A 22,555-nucleotide genomic window follows, 5' to 3' on the forward strand; every position below is an offset into this window, starting at 1 on the left:
CCCACATTGAAGGTGGAAACTGAGACACCATCTATGTAGCCTGTAATCCTGACTTAAAATCCTGTACAAATAACAGAGAGAATGAAACCCTTTAGCTTCCTTATTTAAGGTTCCATATAAAGTCAAGATAATGATGGTGATGAAGTGCAGTCTGGCCACATACCTTCCTGAATCGCTATGAGTGGGTTAGTTTCCCATTGATCAGGATTGTAGTTATTGGGTGTTAATAGATATATTTTACCCATTTTATAAATATTGGAAGGATATTCGTTCAACACATCACCTCTTAAAGGAACTGCTATGACACTCGAAGCTCCATCAACCGCTTGGCCATGTTCATACGAAAAGATGTATCTCGACCTGTAAATAAATCTGTGTTAGAATGGTGAAGCGGGTACATCCAGTCCTATCACTAAGATCTTATTCAACATCCTACAGTATATTATATGATCTGTATTGTATCTGTACTTTAAATGTAAAGTCTAGCATTCACCCTGATTTCCCCATCCGGTTCAAAAACTCTAATATTCTTCTTTGAGCCTACTGAGCTATTCTAGCTAAGTGCTATGCTTTAATTTGATCTTTAGTTTTGCGTACCTGCTGGCATACATAGTTACTATTTTCTTTATTAGGAAATACAGCCTTTGAAAGCTCCTGCATTGGGAAATTCAACTTGCATCTTAGAATATTTTCCTCTTCCCTGCAGATTTTATTTTATTTGATCAATAATCTTCTTTCAATGAATATCACACAAGTACACAAGCAACAGATCTCTCATTATTCAGAAAAGTTTTCAATTGTTATATAAAGGAAAGGTCCACTTTGCCAATTTATTTCTTTTGTCTGCCCAACTGGCCTTGATTTGTACAGCTGCATGTTCTATTTGACCACTGAATGGATCACAGTTTGAAATTGGTTGGCAATTGAATTGGGTGTTAGTCTATTCTGCGGTATTACTTATGGGGATAGAAAAGAAAGTATATTCCTTTTTTGCTAGATCAATTAATCCAAGCATGCCTATCATTTCCTTAATACACACCCTAGCATTTTTCATGCTTCCTGGGTGAACAAGGTTTGTTGTAACTGTATCTAATATAAAACTAAAATCCCCACAGACAGATAATTAGGTTTTCCAGTTTGTTAGCACATTTGTGACTTCTCAGAAGAACATTGTATCATCAGTTTTAGGTGCATAGAACCAACAAATAGTTAAGAGATTTCCCCCTGTTTGAATCTGTTGTACTATCCCCCTGATGTCAAATCTATCTTTAACTTCATTATCTTTTACTGAATAGCACAATATCTTTCCCCTCTTCTACTGAACAGAAGTAACACTACACAAGAACAGATAATGCCTAAAGGCTATTAAACATAGGGATATTGGGCCTCAATTTTAACCAAATGCCCATGTCTGTGAAAATAGATTTAAATTTCCCATTCACTAGCTGGCATTTTAACTTATCTTTCAAGCTTTTCACAGTCCAAGTTAAAATTTTCCTAAATAGATGCGTTTATAGAAATATCTTTGCGATCATAAATATCTCTCTCTAAATATATTTAATGATGAAATAAGATGTTTGTAATGTGTGCCTGTAGATACACATGCTGTGTATAGCCACATTATCTATTGCTCTGCCCGATGTTAGCAACTTGTTTTTGTTCGAAGAGGTTCAGAGTCAGAAGACCTTTTTTGAATTCTCCCATAATCCACAATGCATGAGGATACAGGATCCACCTCAGATTGTTTCTTCCGCTATTGGGTTTGGACGTTTTGAGTATGACTTCCAAGATCGATGATTTTTCATTACCTTTTTGGGATAAGGGCTGAAAGATTTTGTTACCAATAACTTGGAAGACCACTGGAGAACCTTCTCCCACTGCACAGCCATTCCTTTGTTGACTGGTGGTCAATGACTGTCTGTGCCACATGACCCTACTTCCAGCACAGACAAACGGTCACCAACCTCCAAGGCAGTGCAGGTTGTATCGTCAAATAATGCTAAGGTGAGGGTGCCATGAACCATACACCATTCCAATTCTGCCCAAGTTCCCCAATCAAATATTTGTGGTCAGACCAGCATGTTGTTTGCAACCTTTGTCTCTCTCCTGAACTGGATGTCGCCCGAAACTCTGGACATCTTCAGTGAACAAGACCCACTCAAAGTTGAGGAGGAAAAAGCAAGGCCTTTTGGGCCTTGATGCAGAGCAGGGCATGTACAACTATGTGATTGTGTCAGAGGAGGAGCCCAAGAAAGCAGAAGCTCCAGCTCCGAAACTTCTAGTCGCCAGACCAATCCCATGTTGAGTTTTGCAGATATGAAACCAGCACTAAATGGCCACCTAATAAAAGCCTCGGCCTCAAAAGTGTGCCAAGCATGGCAGAGCACTGCTAGCAAGGGAGTCTGGCATCAAGCCCTGAGCAAAGCCATAATAAGCAATGACCTTCAACACCAAGTGCAGGTCAATGGCACCGGCCAGGCATTAGCCCAAGAGCATTGAATTCAACCATGCCGTCAGGCTTCTCTGACAAGCAAAGGACTTTGTTCATACACCCAGACCATCCGTAAGATCCTTTCCAAGGCTTCTCCATACAAGCCTCTACATGGGCTTGCATGCATCCCCAAAAAGTGCAAGTTCATGTTGGAGAAGGAGATGGCTTTCTAGGCACCCACGACTCCCTTTCCCAAGAAACATAGAGATCAGGGCTCAAGCCCACTACCCCAGTCAAGCACCCTCTCCCCTGCCACCTCCATGATCTCCAAAGTTTCCCACACCTCCCATTTCCATCATCCCCTGACTCAAAGGCAGAAGTCAGTCCATACTTTCGAAGACCTAGGCAGCTCTTAGTAGCCACTAGACCCTCATGATGAGTCCCTAATACTTAGGAATGGGGAGTAACCCTTGGAGGACTACACCGTCAGCCCTCAAGAAGACCAAGACATAGAAACCAACCCCACCAAACTGTTTCGACCAAATGACAGGACCGCCACCCACATCATTATTCAGCGAGCTGCATTAGACCACAAAGTGGGGTATGCATGTCCTACAAGACACAGATAATTTCCTTGTGTGGACACTTTCTAAAACTGAAAGGACAAAGCAGTTTCTCCCCATGCTAAAAGGCATGCCGAATATGGACCCAGAAAACTGTAAAAAGCCTGTAAACAGTTAAGTTGTCAAGTTGAGGGTAAATATAAAGTACAGGGCCTTACACACTGACCCACTCCATATCTGGGGCCAGCCCCCTCCCAAATTCCTTAGTTGTGCATACAGTGTGAAAATGTGTTTTAGCACAAGCAACAGGTGATTTCCTGCCACCAAACAAAGAAGCAAGCTCATTGCAGTTGCTGGCAAGCATATGGCATTGATACTGCTACCTATTGGTACATTTCCAACTTTGTGTTTCTTTTTACTCGCTCTTAAGAATATGACTTGGAGGAATTGGAGCACCACCTTAAGACACATAGAAAGAGATGACAAGAGCTAAATGCCAGGGGAAAGGTCATCTCCACTGCTAATATTAGCTGCACTCTAGATGAAGAATATACCACTTGCCAAGAAATCAACACCCCAGGCATCAAAAGCTCCATACACCTCCTCGGTCTTCCACTTGATGGGTAGCACCTCTTTGGCCCGCAGATCGATGAAATGATAGAAACAAAATGAAAACATCAGTAAGACGGCTAAGTCCAATGGTGCCCTCAGGCTACATGTCTGAAAACTGCTTTTCAAAGACAGTAGTTTAGAGGTATACCCAAAACCACTCCACTCAGTCAGACCCAAGGTTACCAGCACCAACAGCAGTCTATTCAGGACTCTCAAGCCAGCAGGCATTATACTAGAGGCAGAAACAGGGGCAACAACCTTGGCAAAGGTAGAGGCAGCTCCAATAGTAGCAAATCTACCTTCAGTCAATGACTTGCCATGAGTTCCCCCATCACATAATGTCTTTCGGGGGTAGACTAGCGGATGTCCTCCTACTTTCGGAGGAGGTAACCTGCAATCAGAAGATAACGTTACTGCCTTGAGTACCACACCACACTTCCCGGCGTCCCTTACCACCACCGTGTCCTCTGCTGAGACCATCTCTGGTTTCTGGAAGGAGAAGCTCAGGAACTCCTCATAAAGAGAGAGTCATAGTGCTCCCACACCAATGAGGCAAATGAGTGTACTTCCTGTACTTTCTAATGCAAAAAAGAAAGGAGAGGTGTGGCGCAGTGGTCCGAGCAGCTGACTCCGGAGCACAGGAATCATGGTTCGATCCCTAGCGCTGGTGGCAGCTCAGCTCAGCATCATGTGAATCTGGACAGTAGCTCACTTAATCTCCCCGACGGCCCCCAATGTCTTAAAACCTTACTCACGGCAGAAAAGACACTGCAGTGATTTACAACATCAAGGCCTGAGATTACCTTTCACCTTTCACTTTGGGTAGCCCTAGCTACCCAAAAGTGGAACAAACACCAAACTGGCTCACCCAACACACTTTGGGCTTTTTAAAATGCGGCCACTGCTCCATATGCAGATGGGCCAAAGACAGAAAGAAAGAATGTAGGGGACCTAACAATAGGGTGTACAAAATTGACAACAACATCACCTGTTACACTCAATAGCATACACTACATATTTTGTGTAAGTGTGGTCTAAGTACATTGGAAGAACCATCAGGAGCCTCAAAGAGCGCATTGGGGAACACATGAGGGCTGTAAAGCAAGGGGACAGCAGATATCCTATAGCCACACACATAGCTGAATTTAACTCTCAGAGCACACATGGAACGTTCGCCTTTTATGGTTTTGATGTCACACCCAAAGACCCAAGGGGAGGTAATAAGGAATTTACACTTAGGAGGAAAGATACGCTATGGATTATGAGACTTAAAAGTGTCGAAGAGGGCTTGAACACAGACCATGAGCTTCAATACTTCCTTGGGGAGTAACCCGTATCCACGTCTAAATGAACTGAAACACTGGCTGGCTCACGCCATTCCATCATCACAGTTTATAGAGTACTCCCATGATCATCCCTACTTTTCTTTTTAGACTACTGTTGGAAAACGAGGCAGTATCTGTGAGGCCTGCACAAATAACATGACTACATTTGTCCTTCACTGGGAACCAAACACCCAATTGTAGCGCCTGACTCTCAGAGGGTAGCGTTGCAGAGCAGTCTGAGGCTTACTCAAGGGAGATGTTGTGGGCTAGTAATCGCCATTTGCAGATGCGCAGAAATAACACTCAATAATTGATTTTCCAGTCTGTACTTTGCTTTATAAAAGTAAGAGTACATTTATTAAACACACACACTACTCAATACTATGCACCAATTTACAAATATACAATTGCTTTGTGACATTGCATAACATCTCCACCCCTCCCACGGGGGGGGGTGGGGTCTAGTACCACCACTCCCATGTATGCACATCATCTTGCCCCCAATGCAGTTAGTTGAACATAACCTGGAGCGAGGGCCATGCACACTGGCACCATCCCAGTTCCTGCATCCAGACTCTGTAGCTTAAAGGGCTTCCATACTTTAGACCTCAAAGTGTGCTCATGTACTAGACTAACAGGATCACATTCGTTCATAAAACAAGCCAACTTTTTATAGCCTTTACTAAATCCTACAATGGGCACCCCTACTCTAAATTAGGTATTATGGGATGGATAGTTAGGTGTATCCAGACTTGCTAACCAGTGCAAAACACACACTCCCATGTCCCCAAGAGCACACTCCACATACAAAAAGATGTCACGATAGTTATCTTCTGCAACATCCCCCTGGCTGACATTGTCAAAGCTGCCACATGGATAACACCACATACGTTCACTATAGACTACTCTGCCAGTAGACAATGGTTGTTCAGATTGTATTAAGAACTTTGGGGCATATTTACAAGCCCCTTGGCTTTGCTCTTGCACCCCACAATGTGATGAAAGAGCAATGCAAATGATAAATTAGATTTATGAAGCCACACAAGGCCACCTTGCGTGGCCCTACGTGGCTTCATAAATCTCGAATAATGTAGCGTAGCACAAATCGCTGTGTTGCATTAATCTGCTCCAGGGAGTAGTTTCCATGGGTGTTGTGTGGTTGTTCCCATGCAACATTCATGGATTTTGATGCATCCCCAGATTTACAAGAACTTGTAAACCTGGGGATGTGCCAAAAATATACGTCTTCCCAGGTGAAGCTTAACAAGGAGAAATATGTTTATTTCTCCTCGTGTTTTCCTCTTTCTATTTGTAGAAAGAGGAAAAAGCCTCTCAGGATTGTTTTTTGCAGGAAGGTGCCCCTTCCTTCACAAAGACAATTCTGCCAGCAACACAGGCACTCTTGTTCCATGGTGCAATGGTGCCTGCATTGGCACTAGGCTGCCAAATGGCACCAGCGCAGGAGGAGAGGACAGGTATGCACTGAATTGAATAAAGAAGGTGACTTGCTGCACTGGCTTGCACCACCAGGGTAAGAAATATGCCACTTAGGGGCACATGCATCAAAGCTTTTTGCGAGTGCAAATGGTGCGATTCCAAAAATCGGCCGTTTGCAATCGCAAAATGGGCTTTGCGATGCATGAACCAATTTGTAATGCGTAATTTCGGTAATCACAATTTTATGCGATTTCCCAAATTGCGATTGCATTTAAGGAATCGCAATTTGCGATTCCTTAAATGTAATGCAAGAAGCACTTTCAAATAGCGATTTCGCTATTTGGGGCTGTTGGAAAACGAGGCAGTATCTGTGAGGCCTGCACAAATAACATGACTACATTTGTCCTTCACTGGGAACCAAACACCCAATTGTAGCGCCTGACTCTCAGAGGGTAGCGTTGCAGAGCAGTCTGAGGTTTACTCAAGGGAGCGATGTGGGCTAGTAATCGCCATTTGCAGGTGCGCAGAAATAACACTCAATAATTGATTGTCTAGTCTGTACTTTGCTTTATAAAAGTAAGAGTACATTTATTACACACACACACTACTCAATACTATGCACCAATTTTCAAATATACATAAGCTGTTGGAATAACTTAGTGACATTGCATAACATCTCCACCCTTCCCGCAGGGAGGGTGGGGTCTAGTACCACCACTCCTATGTATGCCCACCATCTTGCCCCCAATGCAGTTAGTTGAACATAACCTTGAGCGAGGGCCCTGCGCACTGGCACCATCCCAGTGGCGACCCCCCCCATTATCTCAACCAGCATTTAAGATAGGTAACCCTGCCTTGGTGACACATAACCCTGACTGAGCATTTCCTACTGACCATAAAGTATGTACCTCTATATCTTAAGGGCTAGCAGTCTGGGGTCTTCACCTAAGTTTAGTAGCAAGAATACATGTTGAAGCACACTTTATAATGACAGTACTCAGCACATTTGTGGATCATTAGAATGCATTGCAATTACAGCTCCTAAAGGCATCACAGATGAAATCACACGATTGGGTATATACAGCCAGACATCCTAGCAGGAATGACTGGCAACATAACCCCACTTTGCTTATGATATCACCGTACACCAGCACTTCACATTACACATGTGACCTTCAGTCCCTCTAAAAAAAATAACTGTTAATAAATGCAATTCTGGTGCAATTAGACCTCTTCACCTCTAAGGAATGCATTTCACAACACACCCTCAGCTATAGAACAAAAGTTTAAGCCTAGAAAGTGTTTAGATGTTAACTGAGCCCTTGAGGGGTTACTCCTTTCAAATCCCTAGGAAACTTAAGGAGGGACTCATCTTCATGCTGGGGGGAGACTGCGTGTTTTCAGCAGCTCCTCCCAGCACCTTTTCACAATTGAGGGTGATCCCCCTCCTCTGGGGGGCCACCAGGCACCAAAACGAGGAATTCCCCATGCCTTGCAAGGCATTATGGGGCGCTTCAGCTCCTTTTTATGAATAATAGATGAGCGGCTCTCCCGCTTTGCCGGAGAGAGCCACGCTGGTGGTGCTGGTGCTTCGCTGCCTTCCTGGGCCTCGGTGAGGGGCCCGGTCCCACCCGGACCCCCAGGTAAGTGTTACAGCTTGGGGAGCCAACCCCCGGCCGCTCTGCGGATTTTCAGGGCCCCGGTCCCACCCGGGCCCCGAGCGCCACTCCTCTTCGTGGGGGGCCCCGGTCCCACCTGGGGACCCCGTCTGGCCTTGGTTGTTGGAGAGCAGCCCGGGGAGCCCACCCCCGGCTGCCCCCGCCGGCTCCCCGCTCGGTCAGCACCCTTGCGTGCTGCCGCGGGAGCCGGCCCTGCAGTTCCTGTCTGCCCACTCACACGGAGGACAGTGGCACTCCCCCTCTGCATCTCACTGCTTCGGGGGCCCGGAGATGGGGTCCCGGGCCTGCTCCTCCTCTTCATGGGGGGCGCGATGGTGCCCCCGACTTCTCTTCTTCTTCGGGGCCTGGGGATGGGTCCCCGGGACCCTGGGCAAATCTTTGCGGGGAACGTGACGGCGCTCCCCGATTTTACTTCTTCGAGGCACGGGGATGGGGTCCCGGGCCCCTGTGCACATTTTCACAGGTGGTGGTGTGACGACGCTCCCCCGCACCCCTCCTTCTGCATCACTGGGGGCCAGGGTGGGCTCCTGGCTCCCTTCTGGGGCAGACCCCGGGACCTGACCCACCCCGAGGGCATGATTGCGACCTGCGGTGGAGCCCCAAGTGCTTCGTCGTCGGTCCCAGGTGGGGTCAAAGGTCGCCTACCTTCTGGGGGGCATATCTCGGCCCCCTGGAGTCCGATTTTCTTCATTTTCATCTTGGCCAGCCCCAGCCACTGGGAACACTTTGCCCTCTGGTTATCTGAGAGGGGGGATTCAGCAGGGAGCAGTCTTCACTGGCTCCCTGTGCCAGCCTTTCGCCTGGCTCTCCTCCTTGGCCTCTCTTCTCCGTGCGCAGAGGCCCCTGCTTCTGCACACCGGTCCTGGGCTCTTTTTCTGGCCCTGTTAGGGCCCTGGGGGGCAGTCAGGGGGTTCCTCCTTCCAACTGCCCATTGCCAGGCTCCAGCACCTTCCACCTCAGCAGACCACACCCCAGAGAGAGCTTCTCTTCCTGCGTAAGCACTTTTTAAAGTTGAGTAGGGGGCTGGCAGGAAGTCTCTGTTTGTCCTATCAAACAGCGACACATCACTTCCCTGCTCCCTCCTTCTTGTCCAGTCTCTGGGTGTGTTCAAAATGGTGGCGTCCAGGGTCTCTGGCCACATGGTCTTTGAAAAAAGACCCTTCCCCCCTCGCTGCCTTCCCTCCATGGTGCAGCCTGGTACCTGGCACCCAGTGATAGCTGCTGATGAATGAGCCTGTAGCCCCACCCATCTTCTCTTCGTGGAGAGGAGGCCTTAGCTTGTGGAAGAAAGGTTATCAATCCATCCTGCTGAGGTCAGCCATCAGCCAGGGTCTGGTTATGACTGACTCAGAGAAATGTGACATTTCTGGATGACCCAAAAGCAGTACAAATATGACTTTCTTTTCATTTCACATCCGCTACAGTGGACTTTCGTGCGTGTCTGGAATCTGTAGGCTTTATGGAAGTTAATCTAGCCCATGGGCTCCACATCCCACTAGGGGAATAATGAAGTGAAAAACAGTAAAGCACACTGACTTTCCCTGGCATGTTCCTTCCCAGTGTATAAAGCCTATTCCATATCACCAACCAAGTCTGCATAAGTCCTGCCACACCATTCACTCTGTAGCGGCTCCTGGACTGCCATTGCTAGGCATCTCGCCTGCGCAGCCCCTACACATGTGCACACGCATGTACACTTGTGTCTGCATGTAACCAGCCCGTTGTCCCTTACTCCAGCTGCTGCGCGGTGGCCTGGTCAAGCCAGGGGGACACCAGTAAAATCCCCATGCAGTCTCTTTCATCCTGAGTTCACTGTGGGTGAGTCCCAACTTATGATGCTCCCCCACAGTAAAAGCTCACCAATTAGGTGCTCAAAAAGTGAAAAATCCGGGCGGCCCATATTGTCAGAACCACCTTCTAATAGGGGCTACAAATTACCGTACAATAAAACAAAACGGTAATTTGCACAAACTTTGACAAATGCACTAAAGTGCATTTTTCAAAGTTTCATGTTACACACATACATGCCATTGGGGCACCATGGGTGTACAGTACAACTTTCAGGGGTGCAACAGGGTGTCCTTTTGACACCCATGCACCCTTGAAATTGCATGCGCAATTTGCGAGTACCAATTGGTACTCGCAAATTGCGCATGCAATTTCCCATTCATTCCTGTGGGCCTGTCGCAATTGAGCAATGTATAGGAATCGCTATTTTAATAGTGATTTCTACATGCATATGTTTTTGCGAGTCCTTAATTGCGATTCCTTAATAATCGCAATTAAGAACTCGCAAAATCCTACCATGATGCATGTGCCCGTTAGTTCCAAACATCAGCATCACCTCCCCATTAGCTGCAGCTTTCATGGAAACTGCTTTACAGTCTACGCAGAGCATATATATCTACAAACACACATGCTACAAACAGAAAATGGTACTTACACTGTAAGCATCTGTTTGTAGGATCTAGTGCTGTAGATTCACATGCACCCACCCTCTTATCCTGTAAGTGGGCAGTGATCACAATGTTTAATAACCCTTTCTCTTACTTTACATTCTTCTTGTCTTTCACTTTCACTTCACTTATGCTACTCCACTCAGCAAAAACAATATGAGGTGAAACCTCTGTCTTGGTACACTCTGGACTATAGGAGTTGTCACAACAGATCGTGTGACTTCAAATTGTTAGACAAAAAAATGTGGAAAGTCTTGGACCAATACTTGATGGCAGGAGTATGCACAGCATGTGTGTTCACAACACTAAATGCTGCAAACAGATGCTTAAAGGGTAAGTAACATTTTCTTTACAAAAGCCTTGCACTGAATAATCTTTTTTCTACCATTATTCATTCCTTAGCCCACTTTTCCACCCTCATGTACTTTCACCATTTCCTCTATACTTCTTTTCCACTCCAGTTTCTCCCTCATCCTCCCCGATGTTCGCCTTTCTCTACAGAAGGTCTTCCTAGCTAGGTTGCTCATTCACCCTGTAGTTATTTGATTTAAGCTCCATCGTAAAGCAGCACGTAAAAAAGTTGAAAACAGCCTATTGTAATTCACATGAGTATTGTCCCACATTCCTGGCCGTATTTACTAAGCCCTTGCATTGACCTTCATCACGCAAGGTTGCGCAACGCAACGCAGGGGCTTATGTGAGATTTGCTAAGCCATGTAAAGCCACCTTGTGTGGCTCTGCACAGCTTATTAAATCCAGAGTACTGTAAGGGAGTTTAAAACTCTGTCTTGTATTACTCTGCATTGGGAATGCATTCCATGAGTGAAGCATGGACTTTCCCAAGCATCAACCCGTGGATTTTGATGCAATCCCAGATTTCCTAAGGGTAGTAAACCTGGGATTGTGTCAAAATGGTATGCTTTTTCCAGCAGAGGTGTAACAAGATGCAATATCTTAATTTCTCTGTGCTATTTCCTCTTTCTATGTGTGCTGCATAAGCACACGTAGAAAATAGGAAACAGCCTCTACGTATTTTTTTTGCGCAGGTAGGTATCCCTTCTTGCACGAAACACAGGCACCCTTGCACCATGGAGCAAGGGTGCCTGCATTGGGGCTAAAAAAGGAAAAAGAACAAATGATGGACGTAATGTTGAACAAATCAAACATTCACCCCAGCCATTGATCTAGGTTTAAGCCATCCTTTTTAGCTCACCACACCACCCCAGTTAGGACCCAGCCATATGCAAATCAGCCTTGACCCTGCTCTCCATGGGCACAGTCAAGCCTGAACAACCAGGCCAGGTTCTCCCTGGACCGGAAACATGCATCCTGGTACTGGTTTTGAGGTATCACCTCTCATAAGCCAGGTTAGCTTGAATCCAGTGACGCAGTGAACACAGTACCCACAGCTGGGCATATCCTTCCCTCTTACGATGGCAAACGCAAAAAGAGCAAATGATGGACCGAATGCTGGACAAATCAAATAATCACCCCCAGTCACAGCTCTGTGTGTAATCCATAGTTTATTTTACTCACCATGCCACCCCAGTTTGGATCCAGCCATTTGCAAATCAGTCTTGACCCTGCTCCGCTTGGAATCAGTCCAGCCCGAATTGCCAGGCCACGTCCTCTCTGGACAGGCCTGGACTGGAAACGAGCATCCTGGGACCGGTTTCAGAGTATCACTTCTCATCATTCAGGCTAGCTTTAATCCAGTGGCACAGTGAGAATGGCCTCCACGTCTAAGGATACCCTACCCACTTATGGATCAAACTCTTAAAGAACAAATGATGGACGTAATGCTGAACAAATCAAACATTCACCCCAGTCATAGATCTGGGTTTAATCCATCACTTTTTTGCTCACCACGCCACCCCAGTTTGGACCCAGACTTAAGCAAGTCAGTCTTTGCCCTGCTCCCCATGGGAACATACCAGCCCGATCTGCCAGGCCACTTATTTATGCGGCCAAAAACAAGCATCCTGGGGCGGGTTTCGGGATATCACCCCTAATCAACCAGGCTAGTTTGAATCCAGTGGCACAATGAGTACGGGACCCACTTCTGGGAATTGAGAAAATGACATCACCATAAACGCCTGTGGGGATCGGTGTCCCAGCCAATCACAACGCTGCCATTGCAGTGTTGTGATTGGCTTAGGTGAGGAGAGGGAGGCTGCCTACTGCCTGCTTCCTGCTTCCTGCAAGGAGCAGTCCAGAGAGAATGAGACGTGGCGCAGAACTGGAGGCGAAGGTAAGTTTTACGGTTTTTTATTTAAATTAACCCACCACCCCCCTGCGCGAACCCCCGCACTCCCACCCGCGAGTCATGCTGGTCGCGACGGCTCTACCTAAATTCAAGATTCTCCTGCCTAGTTGTATCTGATTCTCCATTAAGCATCATAAGCCAAGGCGATCAGGGTCCAGGACAGTTTGCTGAACTTAATAAGCTTTCCTGCCATCCAGAACACCCTTTTTTCCGATTCATGGCTAGGTATTCTCTGCGTTATAGACCCTACTGTGACACAATTACATTTTGAAACCATGAATATTTGTCAATCAAATAGGCAAATGGTTAGACTATAACATTTGATATATGGGCCATGGTCATCGTTTGAAGCAACCACAGCATCTCTTCTCTATCACTCCTCATTTGATCTACCATGTTTGATAAACGCTTCTGCCTTTTGTGAAATTCTGGACTTTTTGCAGATGTAATAAAAAAGTATGCACGGGTCAATTGAATATCTTCCATTTCTCCTTGCTATGTAATTTTATGTCTCTAATTATTTACTCTCAATGCCTACAGTAAACGTTCCGTATAGCATTTCTGTACAGCATTTCTGGAATTGTGCCGCTGGTGCATTTGTTATTAAAAATGTTATTTTGCATCACACTTACTTTTTTACTCTCATTGCCTCTTTTAATCCTTTTTTATATTTGAATTAAATTAAAATTAAATTGCCGGAGCAATAAATACAAACGTTGTATTTATTGCTCTGGCGTTTTAAGTTTCTTCATGTTCTTCCTGTATGCATGTTGTTACTATGCCTTCTGCAGAGCCATTGAAATATGGAAAGGTGGAGTACAAGCTTTTAAAAACAAAAAAATAAAGGCATTCAAAAAAAGGAATTAATTGATACCTTAACTAAGGTATTTGCACTTTTTTGTGAGGCATGTTTCTTCTTCAAGCAGGCTTCAAACTAAACATTTCTGAGCTCCTAAAATGGAGATTCAATTACTTGAACAAATGGCTTGAAATAGATTGACTTTTTCTCAATGAGGCCTAGTTTGATATTAACTCCTACAGCCATATGGCTTATATGAACAAAAGAAAACATTTGATCCTAAGAGAAGTCGAAATGTGTAACCCTCTGAAGTGTAGCTATGGCATATAATTCTGGCTACATTTGGTATTCTGAACTCGGAAAGATTAAGAAACAACCTAATCAGTGTCTGCTACCTTCTCCTGAACCACAGATTCATGAGTAACTCCCCCAGCTAGCAAACTCCTCTCTATTCCTCTCCACTCTCAGAGATTAGCAGGTTGTATCATTCTGACCTGACACCTGTAACCCTCCTATCTGAGGTGACACACTTACTGGCCTCATATGCGACTGAACCCACCCCAGCCCTATCAACCTTCAGCAATCAAACAGGGACAGGTGACTGAATATTCTTAAATATTCTTAAATCCGCTAACCTCTTCGAACCATGAACCTGACGTGTGAGTGAATCAAACTCTGGAGGATATTTCAAAGCAGTGGTGGAGTGAGGCGTTAGCCGTCATGGCTTAACGCCTCCCTCCGCCCCTCCAGAAATGCAGGGCTGCACCATATTTACAAGGATTCATGCAGCCTTGCGTTTCCCCCTGCACACTGCTAAGTGTAGCGCCAGCGCAGGCACCCTTGCAGCACAGTGCAAGGGTGTCTGCGTGCAGGGGAAGATTGTTTATGTACAGGAAAGTGTCCCTTCCGGGATATAAACAATCTTCAAATGCTGTTTTGTCACTGCTATGTGTGCTGCTTAATGCAACACACTTGGAAGTTACAAAATGTAATTTTATGTTTATGTGCAGGAAGGGTCACCTTTCTGAACATAAACAATCCAAAGTGTTTTGCTTTTTCCATGTGTGCTACACAAGATAGCACACATGGAAAAAGCAAAAACGAGCAGAAATAAAGCATTTCTCCGCGTTTCGCCAAGTTAATACCAGGTTTTCCCTGGTCTTAATTTTGGCGCTGCCTCCTATTTACGCTGCATTTGTAAATAGGGGGCAAGGTCAAAACCAATGGGTGTTGCAGTGGAATGCACACCGCAACACCCACTGCCTACCCCTTTCACGCTAAGCATAGCGTGAACGGGGTCCTTATGGCCAAGGCAGCGTGAAGCCACGTTAAGTGGCTTAACGCTGCCTTGTAAATAAGGTGAAGCCCCTTTCACCACAGAAATGTCACAAAAAGTGACGTCCCATGGCGATAGGGGCTTGTACATATGCCCCCAGTCTGGCCCATCTTTCGAAAACATCAGTGGGGTTTGCAACTAGCCACAACCAAATTACCTGTCCTTCCTGAGTCACTGACCTAATAAGTGATCAACCGTGTCCCAACATCCTATTGCAGCCCACAAGCATGTGCCTAGCGTGCGACTGACTGCGCTTCGGCCCTACTGCCCTTAAGACACGGACTATAAACATGACATTAACTGAGCTCAATGCCCACTTGCCTCAAGTTTCTGTGATATCACGTAAAACTATAAGTGCCCCATTCCTTCAAGGCTTGTGGCGATAACTGCCTTTTCATACTTGCCATACACAGATGCTCCCGGCGTGTGAGGCTCATGTAACAGAATCTGTCTGCCTTTCATAAGCACTGATCTGGCATGCCTAATCTCACCCCAGCCCTTCAATCATCAGGGAACAGGGCCTCGGTGTGTGCTTATTTCGTTACCACACCCTTCCACTGCATGACCCAATTCAAGCTTTGACAAACGCTCCACTGGAAGGTCTCATTATTGGAAATATATGCTGAATGTTGACCCTGGGTTACAGTGATGCTTATTAAAAAACACATTCGAACTTCTGAACAGGGACTTTGGAACAAAATGATACTGAGACATGCATTTTTATAATCTGCATTATGTGTTAGGTAGACAAGTGCTCTGAACATGAAACTGAAAAAGCATGGACTAAATATGGGTTTATTCTTTACTCTTATGGGCGACTCGCCTGTAGGTGTTAGCATCAAGCTATACCTTGTTGATAAAAATGTGTGCCTCCCACAAATCAGCAGATAGTGTGTGCAGAGAAGAGAATCTCACATTTAAGTTGTGGTAGGAGCTCAGACACATTTCATTTAGAGCACCCGCCGGCTTGTCGGCCTGTCTTTCTGTCTATTTAGCTATCAAGTTATGCTGCTGTCTATAGAACACCCACCCATGCTTACTTATATGTATAAACAACACACAGTGAACAAGAAGAACAACTAATGTGTATGACTGCATATAGTGAACTATTAAACCAGCTAGGTGCACTATTTTTTTAAACTCTAATGCAGTGTAATATTTGCCTAATTCTCCAGGAACAGTTTGTACTTCCCCTGGCCTGCAGAGTGCTGTAAGAACGTCCTCAAACAAAGGCGCTTATGAGATTGGAGAGGAAGTGACCCTGTCGTGCCCACCTGGCCATCATTTGGAGGGTGCAGCCACCATAGTTTGTGAAACAAGCCTAAAGTGGTCTCCTGATGTAAAAAATATCCAGTGCAAAAAAACATGTAGGTACTTTTGATGCTTCTGGGGCACTATTGTGATTGTGGATTGTATCACTTATGGGCTGTTAATGAATGAATCGCTTTAACTGAACAACCTGAACGCGTTTCTTCGTTGGCAGGGAATATGCATTTGAGATTAAGTAAATGGGTGTTTTAAAGTTTTTTAATATTTCACTATAAATGAGAGTCTTAGCCTCATCACAGGTGGTTATAGTCGTCACCCTTCAGAGCTAATGGCTAGATGTTCAAAACATTTTTACACTCGCAAACCTCGCAAATCTGCGAATCGGGCCGTTTGTGTTAGCAAAAATGATTTTTGTAATGTACAAAGACCAATGTGTAATTCGGTAACTTGCTACCAAATGGCAATTTGGTTCGGTGATTTAGTATTTGGAAGGGGCGTGTTGAAGGCGTCCCTACTTTATACCGAATTGGAATACCATATATGAATATTTTGCATCTGAAATGCAGTCGTAAAACATTCGCAATTTACCGCCAATTGAAAGTTGGTGGTAACCCATTTGCAAATGGGAAGGGGTCCCTCAGAGAACCCCTTCCCCTTTGAGAATGGTTGAAAAATATTTTTTAAGAGCATGTAAGGACCACTGTCTACTCTTAAAAATTAAACTTCAAAATTTCATTAGTTATTTTGTAAACGCATCCCGTTTTAGTTTACAAAGAAAATTGCTTTATTTAAAGCAATCACAGACATGGTTGTCTGCTGACCCCAGCAGGCCACCATCCCTGTGATGGCAGCGAATCACAGTTGGTCACATATTATGACCTGCCTTATTAATACTCATGAGGTAGGTCTATTTGCGACCCACTACCAATCGCTAATGAAATTCAAAACAGTTTCATACATTGAATAGCAATTTCCTAATTGTGATTTGCAAAAAAAATACAGTTAGGTAAACGTGATTCCTATTATCGCACATCTGACCCTAAGTTCCTTGTACCGAGACAATCTGCCATCTTTCGAAGAATTTATTTAGAAAAGAATAGTGACTCTTTGGTCCCTATGTACTAACGCTTCGAATGTCGAAACTATTCAGTGTATGAAAAGGCACAAAATTCATGCTCGCTGAAAATGCACAGTGCTCAAATTAAATACAGATATTGCGAGCATAATTAGCGACTTTTCAAAAAGTATTTACATAACTGGGAATTGCAGTCGCCACATACACAGAGGGCCAAATACCAGGCAGTTTGCGACTGCTAAACATGTACTGGCATGTACTAACCCTATTTTGCAAGTCGATAACCTATTGCCAACTCACAAAATACGATTTGCGGGTACATATTAGGAAGGGGCATTCCAAGTTTTTCTATTCCTAATAGCGAGTCACAGGGAATACAGTCGCAAAACATTCATACTTTGCAGACTCCGTGAAGGAGATGGTAACCCATTTGCAAAAGAGGTATAGGCTCACACCAGAGCTGTATCGGGAAAAGTTTAAGTTTTTCAAGAAGCTTGATTCCAATGTGTGGGTTGAATGTGTAAATCTTTATTGCAGAGCACTGGATGGTTTGATAAAGGGCAGCAAGGTAACTGATGACCACGGATTGTACAATCTGGTTGGAAGTACTTGAGTAGTCTTTGTGTTCCAGAGCTGTGCCAGCATCTGATGGATACTAAGCTGAATGACACCAGGAAGCTTGCTCAGGAGGCGAACAACTGGACAAGTACCAGGGTTCACAAGGGGTTTGTGGGAAACCCAGCCAAAGGTGGGCAGGGTTCCCAGCAGAAGAGTGGGGGGGCAAGGGTAACCAAAAAGAGTTCTCTAAAGGGCCCCAAAATAGTTCCCAGGGTAAAGTTTCCCAGTCCCCGAGTACTATAAAGCCATGGCACCCTAAAGGTAGGCCAGACAACTGGGGTTCCCACAAGTGTTATGCATGTGGTCAGGAGGGTCACATGCAGAATGAACCCAAGTGCCCCAAGGCCAGGGACGTAACACAGGCCCCTGCATCCCCCGCAGTGCGGGAGGCCCCCAAGCTCCAGGGGGCCCCCTCAGCACTGCACTTCGGCTGGGGAGCTCCAGATAGAGTCTGGAGGGGCCCCTCCACATACCTTGCAGGGGGGCCCTCTCAATTATCGTTACGCCACTGCCCAAGGCACCACCAGCACCCACTGGTGGACCTTCACCTGGGTTAGTTAGTGTAGTGCTGGGGGAGGACTTGGTTGCTGGTGAGGGTGGAGAACCCGCTGTGATGACCCTTATCTCATTAGGAGATAGAGAGATGGTCCAGGAGACCTGCCTGCTGGATAACACTAAAAAGTACCTGCAGTGGGTGGCCATCAATGGGAGGAGGGTGAAAGCTCTGAGGGACATAGGAGCAAGTGCAAAATCTATCAGGTGTCAATGGGTGTCTGAAGAGCAGGTCATCCCCAATGTGCTTCAACCTGTAGTTGCTGCAGACAACTCTGAGCGCCTGTGTAAGGTGGCACAGGTTCCCTTTGAGTGGGGGGGTCTCAGGTTCCTTGAAGGTCGTTAAGTCCATCCATGCCTATTGACTCTCTGCTTGGCAGAGACCTGGAGAGTTGTTCCCCTTTCAAGGAGGTGGAACGCCAGGCTCATTTAAAGATGTTGGGGCTGCCTGAGTGGTCCTGTATTACCACTTGGTCAATAGCATCCAGTAGGGGTACTCAAGAGGACCTGGAGCCTGAAACAGTGGCCCAGGTGCCTGCCAGAAAGAGGAGGGGCAGGGGGTGTGCGGAACCCACCCCACAAGTTCTCATGGTCCAGGAGGAGGCAGACCCTGAGGGGGATGTACTGGAACCTAGAGGGGAGCAAGTGGCCAAACTGGGATACCTGCCTGAGCTGACCCATTGGCAGCAGCATGGAGTGGCGCACTCTTGTTGGTTTGCGGCAGCAGGCTGCAGACCAGGTAGCAGGTGGTCCGTCTGGATCACATTTGATTTATTAGGAGAATGGTCTACTATTTAGTGAGCCTAAGGTTGTTGAGCCTAGCGCAGCCCATGTGCTGGTGGTATCCATATGCTACAGGACCTTCCTACTTGGTCTGGCTCATGTAGTGCTTTTGGCAGGACCTATCACAGGCTTGTCACCCACTTTTACTGGCCCCAAATACAGAGGCACATTGGCACACATTGTAGGTCTTGTCAAATGTGCCAGGCAAGTGGCAAGAGTGGAGGAAAATGTAAGGCTCCTCTCCAACCCTTTCCTGTGGTGAGCACCCCTTTCAAGCGGGTGGGCATTGACATTGTGGAACCACTGGAACCCAAGACAGCCTTAGGCAACAAGTTTATCTTGGTCTTGGAGGCCCATGCCACCGAGTACCCAGAAGCTGTCCCTCTCAGGAAAATCACAGCCCCTGTGGTGAGCCGGACATTGATGGGGATCTTTTCCTGTGTGGGGTTTCCCAGAGAGGTGGTCTCTGACCGTGATACAAACTTCATATCTAGGTATAAGAAGTCATTGTGGGAGGAGTACGGTGCAATGTACAAATTCACCACTCCTTACCCAACCCAAGGAAATGGGTTGCTTGAGAGATTCAACCAAACCCTGAAATGCACCATAAAAGGTCTTGCAGAACCCATGATGACGTAAGTGGAACGTCCTCCTACCATGTCTGTTAATTGCCTACAGGGAGGTACCGCAGAAATCCTTAGGGTTCAGTCCCTTTGAATTACTGTATGGGCACCCTGTGAAAGGACCTCTGAGTCTGGTGAAGGAGGGCTGGGAGAAAACCCCCCAAGATGTGTTCAGCTTCAAGCTGGTCTTCAGTAACCAGACTCTGCGCTTCAGGAAAATTGCTCAGGCAAACGTGGAAGCCAGCTAGGAAGAGATGAAATGATGGTACAACCAGAATACCACTCTGGTTGAGTTTCAGCTTGGCCAAAAAGTATAGATGATGGCACCAGTGGAGCCTTGTGTGCTCCAAGACAAGTGGACTGGTCCATTTGAGGCGGTGAAGTGCAAGAGTAAAGTGACCTACTTGGTCAACTTGCAGACTCCCAGGAACACTTTGAGGGTCCTGCATGTGAACTGCCTCAAACCTCACTTGAGAGGTCTGAAGAGACAATGCTTCTGACAACAGATGATGGAATGAAAGAGGAGAGTGAACCTCTTCATGATCTCCTGTCTGTCAAGGAACATGATGGGTCAGTGGATGGAGTGAACATCTCTCACCCCTGGCCCCAGAGCAGCAGAGGGAGTGTCACCAGGTGCTGGGACAGTTTGCCTCCCTGTTCTCCCTGACCCCCGAAATCACCTGTTTGTGTGTCCATGATGTGGACACTGTGGACAGTTTACCTGTAAAATATAATATTTACTGAGTAACTGATAAATTCAGGGCCAGCATCAAGGAAGAGGTTATCAAGATGTTGGTGTTAGGGGTGATAGAACCCTTCAGCAGCCCCTGGGCTAACCCGGTGGTCATGTTTCCTAAATGTTCTGCTGCACACAGTGCCACTGCTGAACTCCTGTTCTGTGTGGACTACTGTGGGCTCAGTGCCATCACCAGGACTGATGGACACTCCATCCCCAGAGCAGATGAGCTCATTGAACGGTTGGGAGCTGCCAAGTACCTTAGTATGTTTGATCTAACGTCTGGGTACTGACAGATTGCCTTGAGTGATGGGGCAAGAGAGAGATCTGCATTTACAATGCCAGAGGGGCACTACCAGTTCTGGGTCATGCCCTTTGGGTTGAAGAACACCTCACCACATTCCAGAGACTGGTCAACCAGGTACTATCGAGGCTGGAGGAATTTAGATCCGCCTACCTGGATGACATTGCTGTGTTCAGTTCCAGCTGGGAGGAACACTTGCATCACCTCTGCAAAGTGCTGAAGGCTCTGTGTAAGGCAGGCCTCACCATCAAGGCCAGTATGTGGTAGATAGGGTAAGGATCTGAGATGTATTTAGGGCACGAGGTAGGAAGCGGCCAGGTGGCGCCCCTACAGCCTAAGATCAACACCATTCTTTCTTAGGAGCCCCCCAAGACCCAGGTAGAGGTGAGAGCCTTTTTAGGTCTCACCGGGTACTACAGATGGTTTATCAAGGGGTGTGACACCATTGTTGCCCGCTTGACAGAGCTGATTTCAAGGAAGCAGCCAAGCAAACTAATCTGGACCGATGTCTATCAGACCGTTTTTGATGCCCTGAAATCTGCCATGTTTACGGTGCCCGTGATCAAGGCACCCAACTTATCCCAAGAATTTGTTGTGCAGACAGATGCTTCAGATCATGGTGTGGGAGCAGTACTCCCACAGTTGAACAACGAGGGCTTGGACCAACCCATAGCTTACATTAGTTGGAGGCTACTTCCCAGGGAACAGAGGTGGAGTGCAGTTGAAAGAAAAGCTTTTGCTGTGGTCTGGACGTTGGAAAAGCTAAGACCCTACTTGTTTGGGGCTCACTTCAGGGTTCAGACAGACCACAGGCCCCTCATATGGTTGATGCAAATGAGGGGTGAGAACCCAAAACTGTACAGGTGGTCCATGTCCCTACAGGGAATGGACTTTACGGTGGAACACACCCCTGGTACAGAACACGGCAATGCTGATGGTCTGTCCAGATTCTTCCGCATTAGTCATAAGAACTCCCAAGAGGGTGTGTAGTTCTCCCTTTCTGCTGGAGGGGACACGTGTTAGACTTGGCATCTTTGGCGTGGATTCCCCAGACTTTTTGCCTCTGCCTCCTGTAATTTTCATGCTGTGCTGGATTTCGTTTTTGCTGGCGTAGATGCTTTGGACACTTTGCCACTGCTGATCAGTGCCAAAGTGCAAGTGCTCCCTGTGTAAATTGTTATTAAAATTGGCTCTCCCTGATTGGTATATTTGATTTACTGGTAGGTCCCTAGTAAAGTGCACTGAGTGTGCCGGGGCCTGTAAATCAAATGCTATTGGTGGGCCTGCAGCACTGATTGTGCCACCCACATGAGTAGCCCTGAAAAGGTATCTCAGACTTGCCACTACAGTGTCTGCACACAGTTTTAAACTGCCATGTCGACCTGCCAAATACACCCACTGGCTAAGCCCTAACCTTCCTTTATTTTGCATGTAAGGCATCCATATGGTAGGCCCAAGGTACCCCCATGGACAGGGTGCAGTGTGTGAGAAAGGTAGGACATGTACTGGTGTGTGTGACATGTCCTGATAGTGAAATACTGCCAATATCTTTTTTTACTATTGAAAGGCGATATATGTCTTATATGATAGAATGGGAAATAATTTGTAACATCTTACAAGCATACCGTCCCATTGGGACAAGATAGAGCCCTGGATTTAATAACACATCTTTTAGTAAAGATGTTTTTCAA

The 22,555-nt window shown here is 46.2% G+C and overlaps 1 protein-coding gene across 1 annotated transcript in view; it reads left to right on the top strand.

The window, feature by feature from the left end:
• C7 (complement C7) overlaps positions 1-22,555 on the top strand; it is a 571,431-nt gene that overhangs the window by 405,775 nt on the left and 143,101 nt on the right. Inside the window, exon 15 of the mRNA XM_085631170.1 lies at positions 16,080-16,271. Within this exon, the coding sequence (XP_085487296.1) occupies positions 16,080-16,271 (192 nt within the window). The remainder of the gene's footprint in view (positions 1-16,079; positions 16,272-22,555) is intronic.

The sequence above is a fragment of the Triturus cristatus genome, chromosome 2_1, assembly GCF_964204655.1.
Source record: "Triturus cristatus chromosome 2_1, aTriCri1.1, whole genome shotgun sequence".
NCBI lineage: Eukaryota > Metazoa > Chordata > Amphibia > Caudata > Salamandridae > Triturus > Triturus cristatus.